We start from the raw sequence: 13979 nt of genomic DNA, 5'->3' as shown, positions 1-13979 counted from the left end.
GGCTCTGTGAGCAGCACAAGTCAGAAAGATCATCTCAGAGAAAACAGTGTTCCAGTTCTTGGCTACCTTCACAACACATGGGAATGATAAATAATGAAGCAGTTTTAAAATACAGCTCCACCATAAAAACGTCCTTTTAAGCATAATTTGGAAGTATTTATAACCCTGTTTTTGAGCAAAACAATGTCTTCTGAAAATCTAAGAACAGACTGTATTTACCCAGTCCTGACTTCATTTGGCATATAAGACATTTCTAAGAGAATAATCAGCTCTATTATGAGAAGCAGGACAAAGAAAGTACATTTAAAGCAAACGATTACATGTTTTGCCCAATAGTAACAGCAAAGCCCTTTGAGAAAACTGATTTTTTTTCCATTCTTATTATTAAAGTTATCATTATGATATCCAAAGATCACTAAATCAATCTGTGAGATTTATTTCTTCATTCAGCTTAAGGCTTGAATTTCGTGTGTTGGCATTATACTCCCCCCTCTTTGTTTCATCAGATGGGGGATTTAGGTACATCTTAACAATTTTACACTAAAATGTCTAAAACATCAATGTATTTTAAAATCTGAATGACAACAGATATGTAATTCTAACTAATAGATGCTAACCGCACTAGTAACAATCTCCCTTAAAAAAATGGTCTGTACAAGTGTATTCCATGAATACTAAATTACAACAAAATATAATACCTCTAAGTATATTTAATTACGTTATTTTAATATTCAGTGCATAAGAGTATGAAATTTAAAGTGTACCACAGTGTCTGAACAATGAAATCATATCACTGATTTCTAATTTTTTTGCTGCATTTTCATATGGGCTACTAGTACTTTTCACAAAACCACAAAATTGCTAAAATGTTAAGATAGGATTTTTAAAGAAAAACACTGCAGACCACATATAATATGTACTGAAGAAAAGATAATAATAAATTAACTGTTTATAAATGCACTGAAATGAAGTTGTCTCACTCCACAAACATTAACACAGCAACAGGTAGCATGCAGCGAATGACAGCAAGGACTTGTTTCTGGTTAATATCCAGTGGGGGTCCTTGCTGCAGTTCCCTTGAAAAATGTACTTAACCTGAACTGCTCTAGTCAAATATCCAGATCTGGCAGAAAAATAAGTTGCTCTGGACAAGTATCATCTAGCTAATATAGCACAAATGAGAAACTAAGTTTTCTCATCCAAGTTGAACTGGATAAACTATCATTGACAGCCTCTCTTTGTAAATAAGACAGTTAATTTAACTACTAGTTAGGTAAAAATGTAAATTTTGTAACTACAGAAAACAATGCTGTTAACGGAATATGCTTGTTATCTGTACAGGTATATATAAATAAATTCATTAATTTAAGATATGCAATCAAATGATCAGTGAAACAATAAAATATACTGAGTATATGAACCTGCTGAGAAAATGCTAAATATAGACTGTGGAACTGCAAAGCCTAAATTAATAGCACTGCTGAAATATACTGTAAAGCATAGAATGTGGAATTGCAATGCAGACTCTTATCAGGTTTGCTATTATTTTAGATTTTTTAATCCTATTTTTTAGAATGTACCTAAGATGTATCTAAGATGCACTTATTGATTATCAGTCCTATTATTATCCCATTTAATGTCATTAGGGATGGATGGATGTGCCATCGACCTGAGCTCAACTCTTAGTGACCACTCGCATAGGCAAGGCTGGTCTGCCGGTGCCTTCTTCTGTGCATGTCAGGGGGGTGCGAACACAACTCCACATACCTTGAGCTGGACTCGGACCCCACGACCCCCAATCAGCTTTACCTGCTATGCCACTGAGTCAAACGATGTAATTATATAGCAATGTATTTTAACAGCTCAGACGTAAGAGTGGGAGTTTCCTACCTATTTTCTGACTAGAGAGCAGGACTGAATGAAAATTTGAGGGATACAACACAGGGAAATTCAATCCCTGTTGCTCATGACAGCCTCTTATTCATTATCTTAGACAGCCAAAACCATAGCAATGAAATCTAAAGAGACAAACAGTAGATTAATTTGATAACCGAAAAGGGACAAAACTACTCAATACTATACTCTTTACCGAGACTCAAACAGCAAAGGCTGGTCATCAGTGAAGCCCACATGGGCCAAGTTCATTGTATTTAGAGTCACCCTTCACACTTTTGCTTAGATGTTCCTTAGGCCCATACTGTCAGGCTGCATTCGGAAAAAGTATTTGCCTTGCAGCTGCCATCTTGACAGCTTGGAGCAGCTAGAGCAAGTACCCCTCCTCTCACATCTGATGGTCTACTCATACAGCGGTACACGATGCACAGGGATGCAGGATGGAAGGCAGGTATGGGGTGAAGCTGCCTGAACAGGCTTCCACTGGCTGAGTCTCGGTACAGAAATCATACACACTGCAGCAAAAGCTATCTTCAGGGCCCGTTACCTAGGCAACAACTTCAATCACACCATTCATCATTCAGCTCAGACTCCTTCTAGAACACAACCAGCCCCTTCCTAACTCCGCAACACCCACTTTGAATTTTACCCTAGCACATCTACTTATAAGCTGTGAAGCTGACATGAAAGACATTATGATTATACATCTGTTTCTTAGGTCATAAACAGGCGCAGATATTAAGTGTAAATCAACAGTAAATTTTCTTATTATAATAATTATAATGTGTACAGCGGAATTTTTATAGTAATTACTTAATATATAGCAGTGCTTAATATTTACAATAGCTACTGCTGTTACTATAAGAAATAAAAGCTAAAAAAACAGCTGCATACAACTGGTCTTATTGTTTTATTTTCTGGCAAATGCAAATGACAGAAAAATGCAACATCAAAATAAAATTATTCTGATGCATTCTAAACTGAAGAGCCCTTCATGCCAATTTTCATAGATGGTTTATTAGTGTAGCCACCTCCATGACCCTTTATAAAGCACCAACTGAACTCTGCACTGCTAAAACACTCAAAACAAACACAAACCACAGTTTAGCTCGAAGAACGATTGTTACTTAAAAAACAGACAGGATTCAATCTATTAACTGCAAAATTTTGTCTGTAGCAATGAAGTTTTTCGTTAAGGTATCAGTGCAATCCAATTACTAGAATTTTTCCTCCAAAGGGTCTAGAATGGCTATAGCTATAATGGTTCTAACCAAGAGGAACATAAGAATTATGCAAAAAAATTCCAAATGGATCAACCACATCACATTTACAAAAAAACAAATAGTATCAAAGACATTCCCATTAAAACAGTAACAAGATGTAAAGATAAAGTGTTATTGATTCAAGGGCCACAAACAGACAAATCCAGAATTAAAAACTGGCATGCCTCTTACAAAAGAGAACAGCTTGACTTTCCAAGGCAACATCAGCACTTTATTTGATTCCCTAATTCACCTTGTTGGACAATGAATGCACATTGCAGAACTTTGCAACATGGTTAATTTTTGTTTTATCCATAATTATATATGTCCTTTTCAATGGAGGAAAATGGCATAATTTGCCTTAAATTTAAGAAACGTATAATTTACGTATCATACATATGCTTAATTTTATTTCCTAGCATTGTTTTACAGTTGCCCAGGGATTTCACAAACTTCAATAATTATCATACAATTAACAAAATAATCAAACAGAAAATACCTTGTTTGCTACCTATAATGACAAAGCATAGGAAAATTGTAATACCACACACTGTACGGCAAAGAAGTCACTGAAGTGAGCATAATGCTATAGAGCAACAATGCATATTCATTTATATATCACATTAGATACAAAACGTTGCATAAAAACTGTTTGTTATATATAAATATCCTGGTAGATGAAAATGTGTTGCAGTGACATTTTGAAACGTAACACTTAGCACAAGGGGGTGACAAAACTATGTAGTTTGGAACTCTCAATGTGGCTCAAGTCGCATACAATCGAATGAATCCTATGGTCTTCAGCTGCTAGAAGATTTCCGAAAAGTCCGCTAAGTAGGTTACCAACACTTATTTTGTGCAGAGCAGAGTGGGCCCTGTGGAGTCAAATTATCAAATTGTCAGTTGGTGGACAGAGTCAAATCAAGTTATTATCCAAAATTTAATTAACACAAGCCAAAAAAATTTACCTGTTGCCTTTATGGACAAATATTAATAACACCTACCTGCGCATACGCCAATACCTTAAACAGATCAGTCCATTGCATTTATTCATATATTTGCATCTAAAATGCTAATGTTCAAAAATGAAGAAACTAAATAAATTAATGTTGTCATTAACTGCGGTCTGGCGTCCCCTCTAGCGTATACCCCTCCCACTTTGCGCCCAGCGTTTCCACAACTGGCTCCGGATCCCTGTGACCCTGATTAGGAAAAGCAGTTACTGAAAATGGATGGATGGATTAACAGTGGTTGATGTTTTGCAATAAATTTTTCAAATAAATTATGGAAATGTTTACAATAAAAAGTCCTGCTCCCTTCCACTTCACACTTTTTCACAGTCTGTAATCTGGCTAAGATTTGTCATCATCATCATCATCACCAGTTCACATTCACAGGTGTTGGGATGAAGCAGCAACCTTTACTATCGGTCTTCATAACAGATAGTAAACAAAAAGACACCGCAAAATTTTCCATCGGCGCTGCAGAACAACAGCTTGTTTTTATAAAATATAATAGCAAGCGCTTTCATTACGAAGGGTGAAAGTTAAAGAGTAAGGTGTGCTGCATCTGGTTTTAATACTATCCGGGTTTAAGTGAAAGACTGAGGTGGCACATTAAAATACCTACCAAATTCCAAAATAAAAAGTAAATAAACTACTGAATCATCTAACCTGAAAAGTTGTTTTAATTCAATGCCAGGACCATTTCAAAAATTGGAAGCAGCTAGCTCTGTTTATAAGGAGCATGGCCTTTGACCTTCAGTTGGGATGCTATGGGGAGCAGGGATGAAGCCTAAGCTGATTGATGCCCTGGTAAGCGTTAGAACGGGCCTTAGAATAACACTTGTGAAGTTCCCTGTAAGAGGCATCTCAGTCGATCTTTATAGAGGACAAACTACTTAAATCACTGTACTGTCATATTTTGTAAAGGAAAAAACTACGTAACAAATATTAATAACTGTGATAAAATTGCCTTCTATTACAAACACAGTTACTGACAATTTATCCTGCTGGTATCCTTTGCAGTCCTTTAGATTTCATTAGATTTGATTAATATTTGAACTACCATAAAACAGGCAAGTTGAAACAAGCACTATATCAAAGCACATCTACTATGTCAGATTCAAAAGAATTAAAAAAATATTACATAGAACAAGATAGTGTTGCCACCAAACACCAGATTAACTCATTGTAGCCAATTATGTTTATTCTGTGTTTATTAAACTGACATCTGATTCTGACAGACTATGTGAAATAAAGCACATAAGTGATACACAAGCAGTGCTTCTCATTTTGAAGTCTATCACTTGTCTGTGCCAAATGGCTCTGTTGAACAGCAGTAATAAAATCACCACCTAAATTCTTTTTTAGAATGAGAAATATGCCTAAAAAAACTACTTCCTTAAAACAGAGTGCAATTTGCATAAAAATATCAAACTAACCTGTTTTCAATAATTACAATCGTCACTCAGTAACAGGGAAAAGTTTCTAATAAATCAAGCTTTGAAACCTCCTTGCGGTAACTTCAAATATTTTCAGACTCACTTTTAACTATCATTTAGCAATTTTTCATAATGCTGTTCTGGAAACAGCCTAAAACTATACTTCACAGCTGTTCTATGTCATAGTAAAACAGATACAAAATAGGTGCTGCAGGCATCATGTCCAAATGGAGACAGATTACTTTCCTGTGCTCACCCCCTTCCTCAGCACACTACAGACACAACTTCATTTTTTACACCTCAGGTGTCCAAGTAACAACTTTTCCCTTGAATATAATACGACCAGCACTTTAACACCGAACTATGTTTAAAGACAAGACAAGACAAGAGACAAGAGAGGCTTTATTGTCATTTCAACCACATGTAGCTGGTACAGGACACAGTGGAAACGAACCAACGTTCCTCCGGGACCGTGGTGCTACATAAAACAACACAGTTATCGACACAGACTACATAAAGTGCACGTGTGCAAGACTTGTGCAAAAAGCGCTAGACATTTCAACAATTACTAAACACTTCAACAATACTAAACATTCCAACAATTTACTAAAAACAGGACAATCCTCCTACCACTGCATAATCAGTATAAGTAGTCCGTATTATTCTGTATTATTAAGAAATGCAACACAGTGCAAGCAAATAAAGTTTAGTTTACTTTGTGGAAAAGACATTGCTTTGAATATCGATGTATCGGAGACGGTGGGGCTCGTACAGTTCTTGAATGTGTTATATCTGGCATGGCTAACATTATCCAACTTGGCAAGTATGGTAGTATTATAGAGCTCACACAAAGGTGAGCCCTACATTTTTGGCACATGAATGAGCAGCTTTTGCTGCTATTCTTTTTCTTGTATTCGGCAGATGCCTTTGCGCAAGGCATTGCACTGACCTACAGAAAGACCGTTAATGTAAGACCCAGGTTATTGCATCTTGGTGAATTTACATAGACGCACACTGTCCTCAAAACCAAACTAACCATACTCATTACAATTAAGTTCTTTCTAATGCAGAAACAAATGTCAAAGTTTGGAGAGAATGATTTGCCAAAAATGCGACAACAGAACTTAGGTAGAGCTTCAGCAGATCTGAGACACATTCTACAAGTGACATCCAAGGAACTACTGTGATGTGCGCATTCTTCAACTCCATGCTTCAATGAAGACAAAGGCATCAAAGAGAAACAAAGGTCCTTATCTGACTTTTTTAGGCTGTTTTAATAAAATTACATCAGGGGTGGGAGGATCTTAAAGCTCTGCTGGAGAAATGTGATGAAAAAAGCCCTTCCTCTTCCTAAGCATCTGTGGGAGTAAGGAGGCTGAATCTGATGGGCCCTGGGAACTGAGCACAGTGTGAGCCCCTGATCCCTCCAACATCCAGCAGGCTCATATGTGCACATGTAACAACTGTACCCATATCTTCAGCATGCAAAGATGGTAAATCTAACCACACAGAATGCCCAAATTCATTAAAACTAAGCGGTATGTCAGCCTACACCCTCAAAATCTAAAAAGCATAACTTGGATACACTTATACAGCCAGGCATCTTCTCAGATTTACAGAGCCATTGCCTGAAACAATAACATTCATCTGAAATTGCAGGGACTTAAATTAACACAGTGTTAAATTATTCATGGCCCCACAAATATTTACTGATAAGTATGTGGGGGGGGGGGGGGGGGAACTCCGCTAATTTGACCATTATTTTACATTTAATTCACAGACACCACATTCTCCCAAAACACTCCTCCTGCATTTAAATTTAAAAAATACAAAATGAAAGCAAAACGCTAAACAAATTAAAATCTTGTATAACGACATATCAAAACGCGCTCAACATTAAAAAAGCCTCGAATATTTTAGGTCACAATAAATGAATTAATGCACCAGTGTTTTGTCCTATTCGGCAAGAAGGAAATTCTAAATATAGTCCGTCTTAACTGAAACAGGTAGTGTGGGCACTGGCTGTGCTCTTGTGTCAAACACACAGTGCGGCACATCGCCGGGTTTATTTGTCCCGGTTCAGCCCAGTGGTTCACTCAACGGTCCGGGTTCTACCTACAGCATCGCCACTGGCTGAGCTCTTCTCTCCGCGCGCTTCACTACCGATCGCACCCCTGCAGTGCTTGTCAGGTGCCCCGCGGTTCGTGTCGTCATCCTCCTCCTCATCATCACCATCATCATCATCACCGCTCTAAACTACGTTACGCACTGGGCTGCGTCACTTCAGCACTTTATTATTGATCTCCATATAATTGTCATTGTTGTAACACACAGCCCACTGTTAACCGTTATTTTAGCTGAAGCCATTTGTCCGGGACAACTTACAGCGCTAGATAATTAACTAAAAAAAAAAAAAACAACTTACCCACTGATACAGTATGACATTCGTATTCGAGCAATTCAAACAAAGTACCGATCAAGGGGAACTGCAGCAGGAGTGGGATTCGAACCGGAACCCTTCGCACTGCAAGGGAATGTACGCAACAATGTTTCGGCAGTGGGGCTTAACCAGTAGAGCAGGCAACCTGCTGGACCCACTTGATCGTTTCGAAACGAACTTGTCTAATGGTTTAAAGGTCATTCGTACACGTTAACGTGGAAAAGGCTCCCGACCCTCGACCTTACTAGGGTTACTGCTGAAAAGATGAGTGTACCGGTGCTGGTAGCGCATGTGGCGGCTACTGTGCAGGCGGACCGTGCCGCACGTTCTTTGTCTTGCAGCAGCGCGCGGAAGGGAACCTCGGCACGAGCTTGTTGATTCCACCCCCGAACCCCCCCACCACCACTTCCCCCACCCGTCCAGAAGAATATCGTGAACACGGAGCTTGTTTGGCATCGGAAAGCCGTGAACAACATCTGGCCCGAGATCATAAAGATCTGTGGGCCATTTATGCGCAAGGACTGCATAAATTTTTTTTTTTTCCTAATAATATTTGCCAACTGTGAAACGCAAAGATACGTTGGAAGTACAGCTACAGGTAGTTTTATATCAGTGTGAGACACACACTCTTTGGCTGCTATGTAACAATCGCTAAAATACGTGGGCCTACAGTGTGTGTGTGTGTGTGTGTGTGTGTGTGTGTGTGTGTGTGTGTGTGGGGGGGGGGGGGGGGGGACAGGTTTGCACAGCAATTATAATCCCGACTTCCATTACCGCCTTTAACAGTCACAATTACAGGTGAAAGTTCTGGACTGATGACCACCACACTGTTAGTTCCAGTCCTAGGAGACGGCCTTTTTTGTATCGCTAAAGAAGGCATTTGACCAGATTTACTGTAGAAAAACCCCAGGTAAACGAATCGCTTCATGTCAAGAAACGAATGCGATCATCGCCAGGCATAAATTAAAAATATACACCCGTAAATGATTGAATAACAGAGGCTAGATACAGAGCAGCGGTCGCTCAGGTGTCACATTTCGATGTGCGCAACAGTTTGAGTAAAGATGAAGTGAAGCATTCCTGTCCATCTGTCTTAAGTCACGCCGCCCTCCCCATGTAAAGTAGTAAACCTAAAATTATACGCTTAAAAAAACTGAGCAGGGCTCCGTGAACGTATACACATTGAACGAATTTTGCTAAAAAAAAAACCGACGTTTCGGAGCAAAAGAATCGCAACAATGATTGCAACATCGCATCTGCCCGCGCTATAGCCCACTACACACCTATCATGTCAACGAACGGGTCATTTCCTATATCAAAAACACAAATTGGCAGAGAAGCAACCGCAAAACGGACATGTGAAAATGTAACATTGCCTATGTTCAAAGCCACTTACAATGTTAAACAATGAACTTTTCAGTTATTAACTCTTTAATACATTTCCACTCGCGCAATTTTAAGAAAAGAGATAGAACAGCAGGAACGGGATTCGAACCAAGAACGTTCGCATTACAAGGCAGCGACACCTAACCACTACGCCACCTACTGTTAGTGGGGGAAGAACAAAAAACCTGCCCAGAGCATGACCCTAGTGCCCTGCCCGTGACAGCAGGCTCGTCAATGACTGTCAGCATCAACATTTCCACCTGTAAAAGCCCATGTCCCCCACAATGGACATTTACATCCAGCTTTCCAAATCAGTCTTGGATTACCTGGTCACCAAATCCACAATCAAAATATTATTTGCAATTAAAAAATAATAATTATGGTTACATATCAAGAGTGTGGCAAACAGAACACACCGCCTACCTGGATAAAAGTCTTTGGATTTTGACAGTTTGATGGTGGCACCGGTCTCCTTCTGAAGCTGGACTATCGTCTGTCCTCCTTTCCCAATTATAGATCCAGCAGCATAGCTAGGGATTAGTACTTTGAGGAAAAACTGGCCGTCTTCTGTAAAAATTAAAAAAAAAAAAAAAAAAAAAAAAACAACCGGGAGAGACAAAGAAGCATTAATGCACATTTAAACCAGCACAAACATTTACAGACAGCGAGCTCAAGCAGCCTTGCAGCTGTCTACGTGTACACTGTAGAGGATGATGCCGAAATACGTTATGGTTATGATTTAATGCTCCTCTATGAGACAAGAATACACAAAAAACATTTTTTTTCAAATAATAGAGCCATCTTTACTGAGATTTGCAACTCCAGCGTCCTTTGTGTGAAGCATTATCCCCGGAATGTGAGCGTGAGGGCGGCGCGGAGCGGCTCCCCGGATCTACTCCGGATTCCTGATTGATAACAGTGTTTTCTAAAGAGGGCAGCGGCGCCCCGACGCACCGCCAGCCGCAACACAAGGTGTCAGATGAACAAAGTGCCACCTAAACGTGCGGCACATTTGAACAAACACAATTTTAAGACACCCCGCGAAACAAGTGTAAAGAAAGGTCCAGTGCACTATTTCGGGCTCCTTTTTGTTTACTTGATTCGCTAAAATGCAGGATCCTCCAGCCGACTGGTACATTGATTGAATGATCGCATGATCGCAGGCTGCCGCTCAAACGAACTGATGCGTATTTTCTGTCATTTTGCTATTCAGCGTGACGGTGCTGGGCCTCTTAAGAGTATTCTTTCCCCCAGCACTCTCTTAGAGCGTCGGCTTGCTCCCGAAAACAGGAAAACACGAAAAGCAGGTGGGAAGCGAGCGGGAGGAGAGGGAAGCTCCTGCCGGGGGGGGACGACGCCGGGTCCGAAAGAGCGAAAGCGCGCGTCGAGTGACACAGGGATCCCGTTCGTTCGGCTGCAGACGACCCCTTATTAACGAAAAGCCACCGACAAGGCGACTGACGGGGTCCAGCAATGTGAAAATGCATCGAAGGGCAATGTCGCATCTGTATGTCGCTGGCAGATTTGTTTCAGTACCGGCTTCCTGAGAGGTAAAAGCGAAACAACCCAGCAAATGTCGATCTTTTAATAAACGGTGACTGTAGCGTCTATAATATTGTCGGGACGCGTCTCCACCGCACAGCAGGCAAGGCAACTGTGACAAACAACTGAATAACAATACCGTGCACAAAAAAAAAAAAAAAAAAAAAAAAAAAAAAGCCGCAGAGAGTAACGAGCGCGGATTTTTAAAGAAGTGTTTCGCGAGCTGGACGAACTGTTTCCTGACAAAACTGGCGGTAAATTGACTTTTGCGGAGCTCGGCTCGGACGCGCGGCAGAGTCAGTCGGATATTATCTCCAGCAGCAAGAAAAAAAGCCCCGACATTTTGTTATTCTCACGGCGCCGGTTTAGCGGTTTAATAAACTAATAGAAAGAGCGGATAACAGTGCATGCAGAACAGTGGTCGCCATGTTTCTTTTTATACGCTTATCTTTTTTCGCCGTTACAGATAGATAGCGTGTGTGCGTGTGTGTGTGTGTGTGTGTGTGTGTGTGTGTGTGAGCGCTGCGAGCGGAGCCCGAATGGACGCTGGCGAGTGTGACAGTGGCGGAGACGCGGACGAGCACAAAGGCAGGCAGGCGGGCGCGCGGGCTCCGCGAGCTCCGCGAAGCTACGTACCGCCCGTGTTGGTCCTCTTGGTGCTGACCGCTTCGGGAGGCGCTTCCAGCGGTCTCTTACGGGAGTCCGGCGGGTCTAAGTCTATCGGCACCCCACTATGAGTTCCGTTCTGCTGGATGGGAGTTGCCGCCATCATGTTTGCTAGCTTAATCTCGAGGTTTGGCTTTATTTGCGAGTGTGCGTACAATGAAACAGAAAAAAAAAAATGTATGAACGCGGGAGCAGCTCTAAATCCGACGTGCAGCTTGGGTGGATGGTGCCGGGGAAAAAAAAAGCAGAATGTGTGAGATACTAGGGGTGTGTGGGGGGAGGGGGGGGGGGAGAGAAAACAAGAGGAGGGGGAGACACAAAGTAGGAGAGATGTGAATGTTAAGCGCGGGCTGTTATGTGTGTGAAATGGGCTCCCGAAACGCGCCCGTCCGCCTTTAAACCCGGAGGTGCCGCGAGCTTCGCCCGTCTGGCCGGTGCGGCTGCGTCTCCCCTCATTATTCCTCCTGAGGGCTGAGGCAATGGGTGGGGGTGGGGGTGGGGGTGGGGGTTGGGGTGGAGGGTGTCCCTGCGCTCTCGCACACTGCGCGGGTCAAAGGTCAATCAGCCCATCATTAGGAGCAGAGGAAGCCGAGGGGCCTGGTGCCCCCAGTACACCTGCAAAGCGCTGTTGTGCAGCGCGGCGGTCTGGGAAATAAAGGATTTGATTTAAACGTGACCTTAATATCTGGGAAGGACAAAGTGCATTGTGATGCTTACACTAGTCATGAAAGATAGTGCATCGCACTTTATTTGTTTGTGCGCTTCATGGCTAATTAAGGTTGTGTTGATACAGCCATAGGATAGGACAGGGTAGGGTAGGGTAGGGTAGGATACGATAGGATACAATAGGATAGGATATGATACAATAGAAGATGAGATGATAGGATACGATAGGATATGATATGATAGGAGACAATACGATAGGATATGATACGATACAATAGGATAGGATACAATCTGATAGGATATGATAAAGAAACACAAAGATGACTCTTATTGTATCACTGACATTTATGTATTTGCCAGACGCTTTACTCCAGAACACCATACAACTATTAACTCATATTTAACTGGTAACATTGTCCGAGGCGACTTACAGCGTCACGTCTGGATTCGAACCTATATCCTGATGCACAGCACAGGCGTTGTGAGGCAGCACCGCTACTTGGACTTTCGTCTAGACAGAGGCGTACTAGCAGTGCAACTGTATTCCTGCTCTCAAACATCTCTGGGCAGCAAACTACTACCTAAACTATATAAATGGATATTATTGCAAGCTACTTTGACAAAGCATCAGTTAAATGAATAAAAAAGTATTGACTTTTATTGCACAGCGTTGTCCGGGTAACTTACTTTTGTTATATAATAAACTTTACAATGTTTTACATTTATACAGCTCTGTATTTTTTTTTTCTGCAGTAATTTGGGGTAAGCAAGTACATTTACATACATTTACATTCAGGTATAATCAAAGGTATAACAGCCAGAATGGGATTTAAACCAGGAACCTTCAGATTGCAAGGCAACACCCAGAACCTCTACAGTACCTGGTCTTCCCTGTATAGTTTACCTGAGCTATTTAGGCTAAGTGTTCGAAGAGACAGGAGCAGAGCCCCTTTTGGGACGTAACCCAACTACCTTCAAGTTCATGTCCTTAATCACTGTGCTTCCTGCTCCTCTCACACTGCATAGTGTCATTGGATAAGATTCAGTGCTTACGCTCCCCACTTGCTTCCCTAGTGCCTTCTCCACAGCTATTTCTGTCCCATTAGTGCATGTCATAATTAATCTGACAGGTGCTAAAACGTTAAAATACAACCTAGATCATTCCTGGATATTGAAATGCTTACATCTTACATGCTTAAAATTTACATATTCTTATCTATCCATTTTAAAATGAATTATGACTTGCAAAATGGTTAGATGCGAGTGTAAATTATGTATTGGATAATTAATATGTGGGCCATTTGACGGCGTTCCGTGATCCAGCAACATACTCTTTTGGTGAATTGATCGATCTAAACTGTCATAAGTGTGCAAGTACATGTTTTTGTGTGAATGTGTTATTCACAGGGTTTGCCTGCTTTTCACCAAGCATGGAAAGCTACTGAAAATTGATAGGCTGGAAATATACATATGTAGCACACACACACACATTTGCATTCATTTTATTCATTTAGCAGATGCTTTTCTCCAGAGCGACGTACATCTCATAGAAAATACAGTCTGTGCATTACATTATGAGAACAAGAAACATAGTTGCAGAGGTGTGATTCTTAAGGGCAGTCATTTTGTTTCTTTCCACCATATGAACCAATGTTCATCACACGAGTAGCTGCATAAAACT

At 40.9% G+C, this 13979-nt stretch overlaps 1 protein-coding gene across 4 annotated transcripts in view; it reads right to left on the bottom strand.

Moving 5' to 3' along the window:
* Nucleotides 1-12050, bottom strand: part of LOC108919409 (RNA-binding protein Nova-1) — a 44069-nt gene extending 32019 nt beyond the window's left edge. For 2 of the 4 annotated variants that reach the window (XM_029258224.1, XM_029258225.1), the window contains exons 1-2: nucleotides 11603-12050; nucleotides 9848-9991 (exon numbers count right to left, since the gene is read on the bottom strand). In XM_029258224.1, the coding sequence (XP_029114057.1) occupies nucleotides 9848-9991; nucleotides 11603-11738 (280 nt within the window). In that variant the 5' untranslated portion in view covers nucleotides 11739-12050. Of the gene's footprint in view, nucleotides 1-7717; nucleotides 7747-9847; nucleotides 9992-10231; nucleotides 11105-11602 lie in introns of those variants that run through there. The other 2 variants (XM_029258226.1, XM_029258227.1) reach the window with 2 other exon arrangements.
* Nucleotides 12051-13979: the final 1929 nt, after the last annotated feature.

This window comes from Scleropages formosus, chromosome 15 (assembly GCF_900964775.1).
Source record: "Scleropages formosus chromosome 15, fSclFor1.1, whole genome shotgun sequence".
Lineage (NCBI taxonomy): Eukaryota > Metazoa > Chordata > Actinopteri > Osteoglossiformes > Osteoglossidae > Scleropages > Scleropages formosus.
This window is presented reverse-complemented; position numbering and strand designations above follow the sequence as displayed.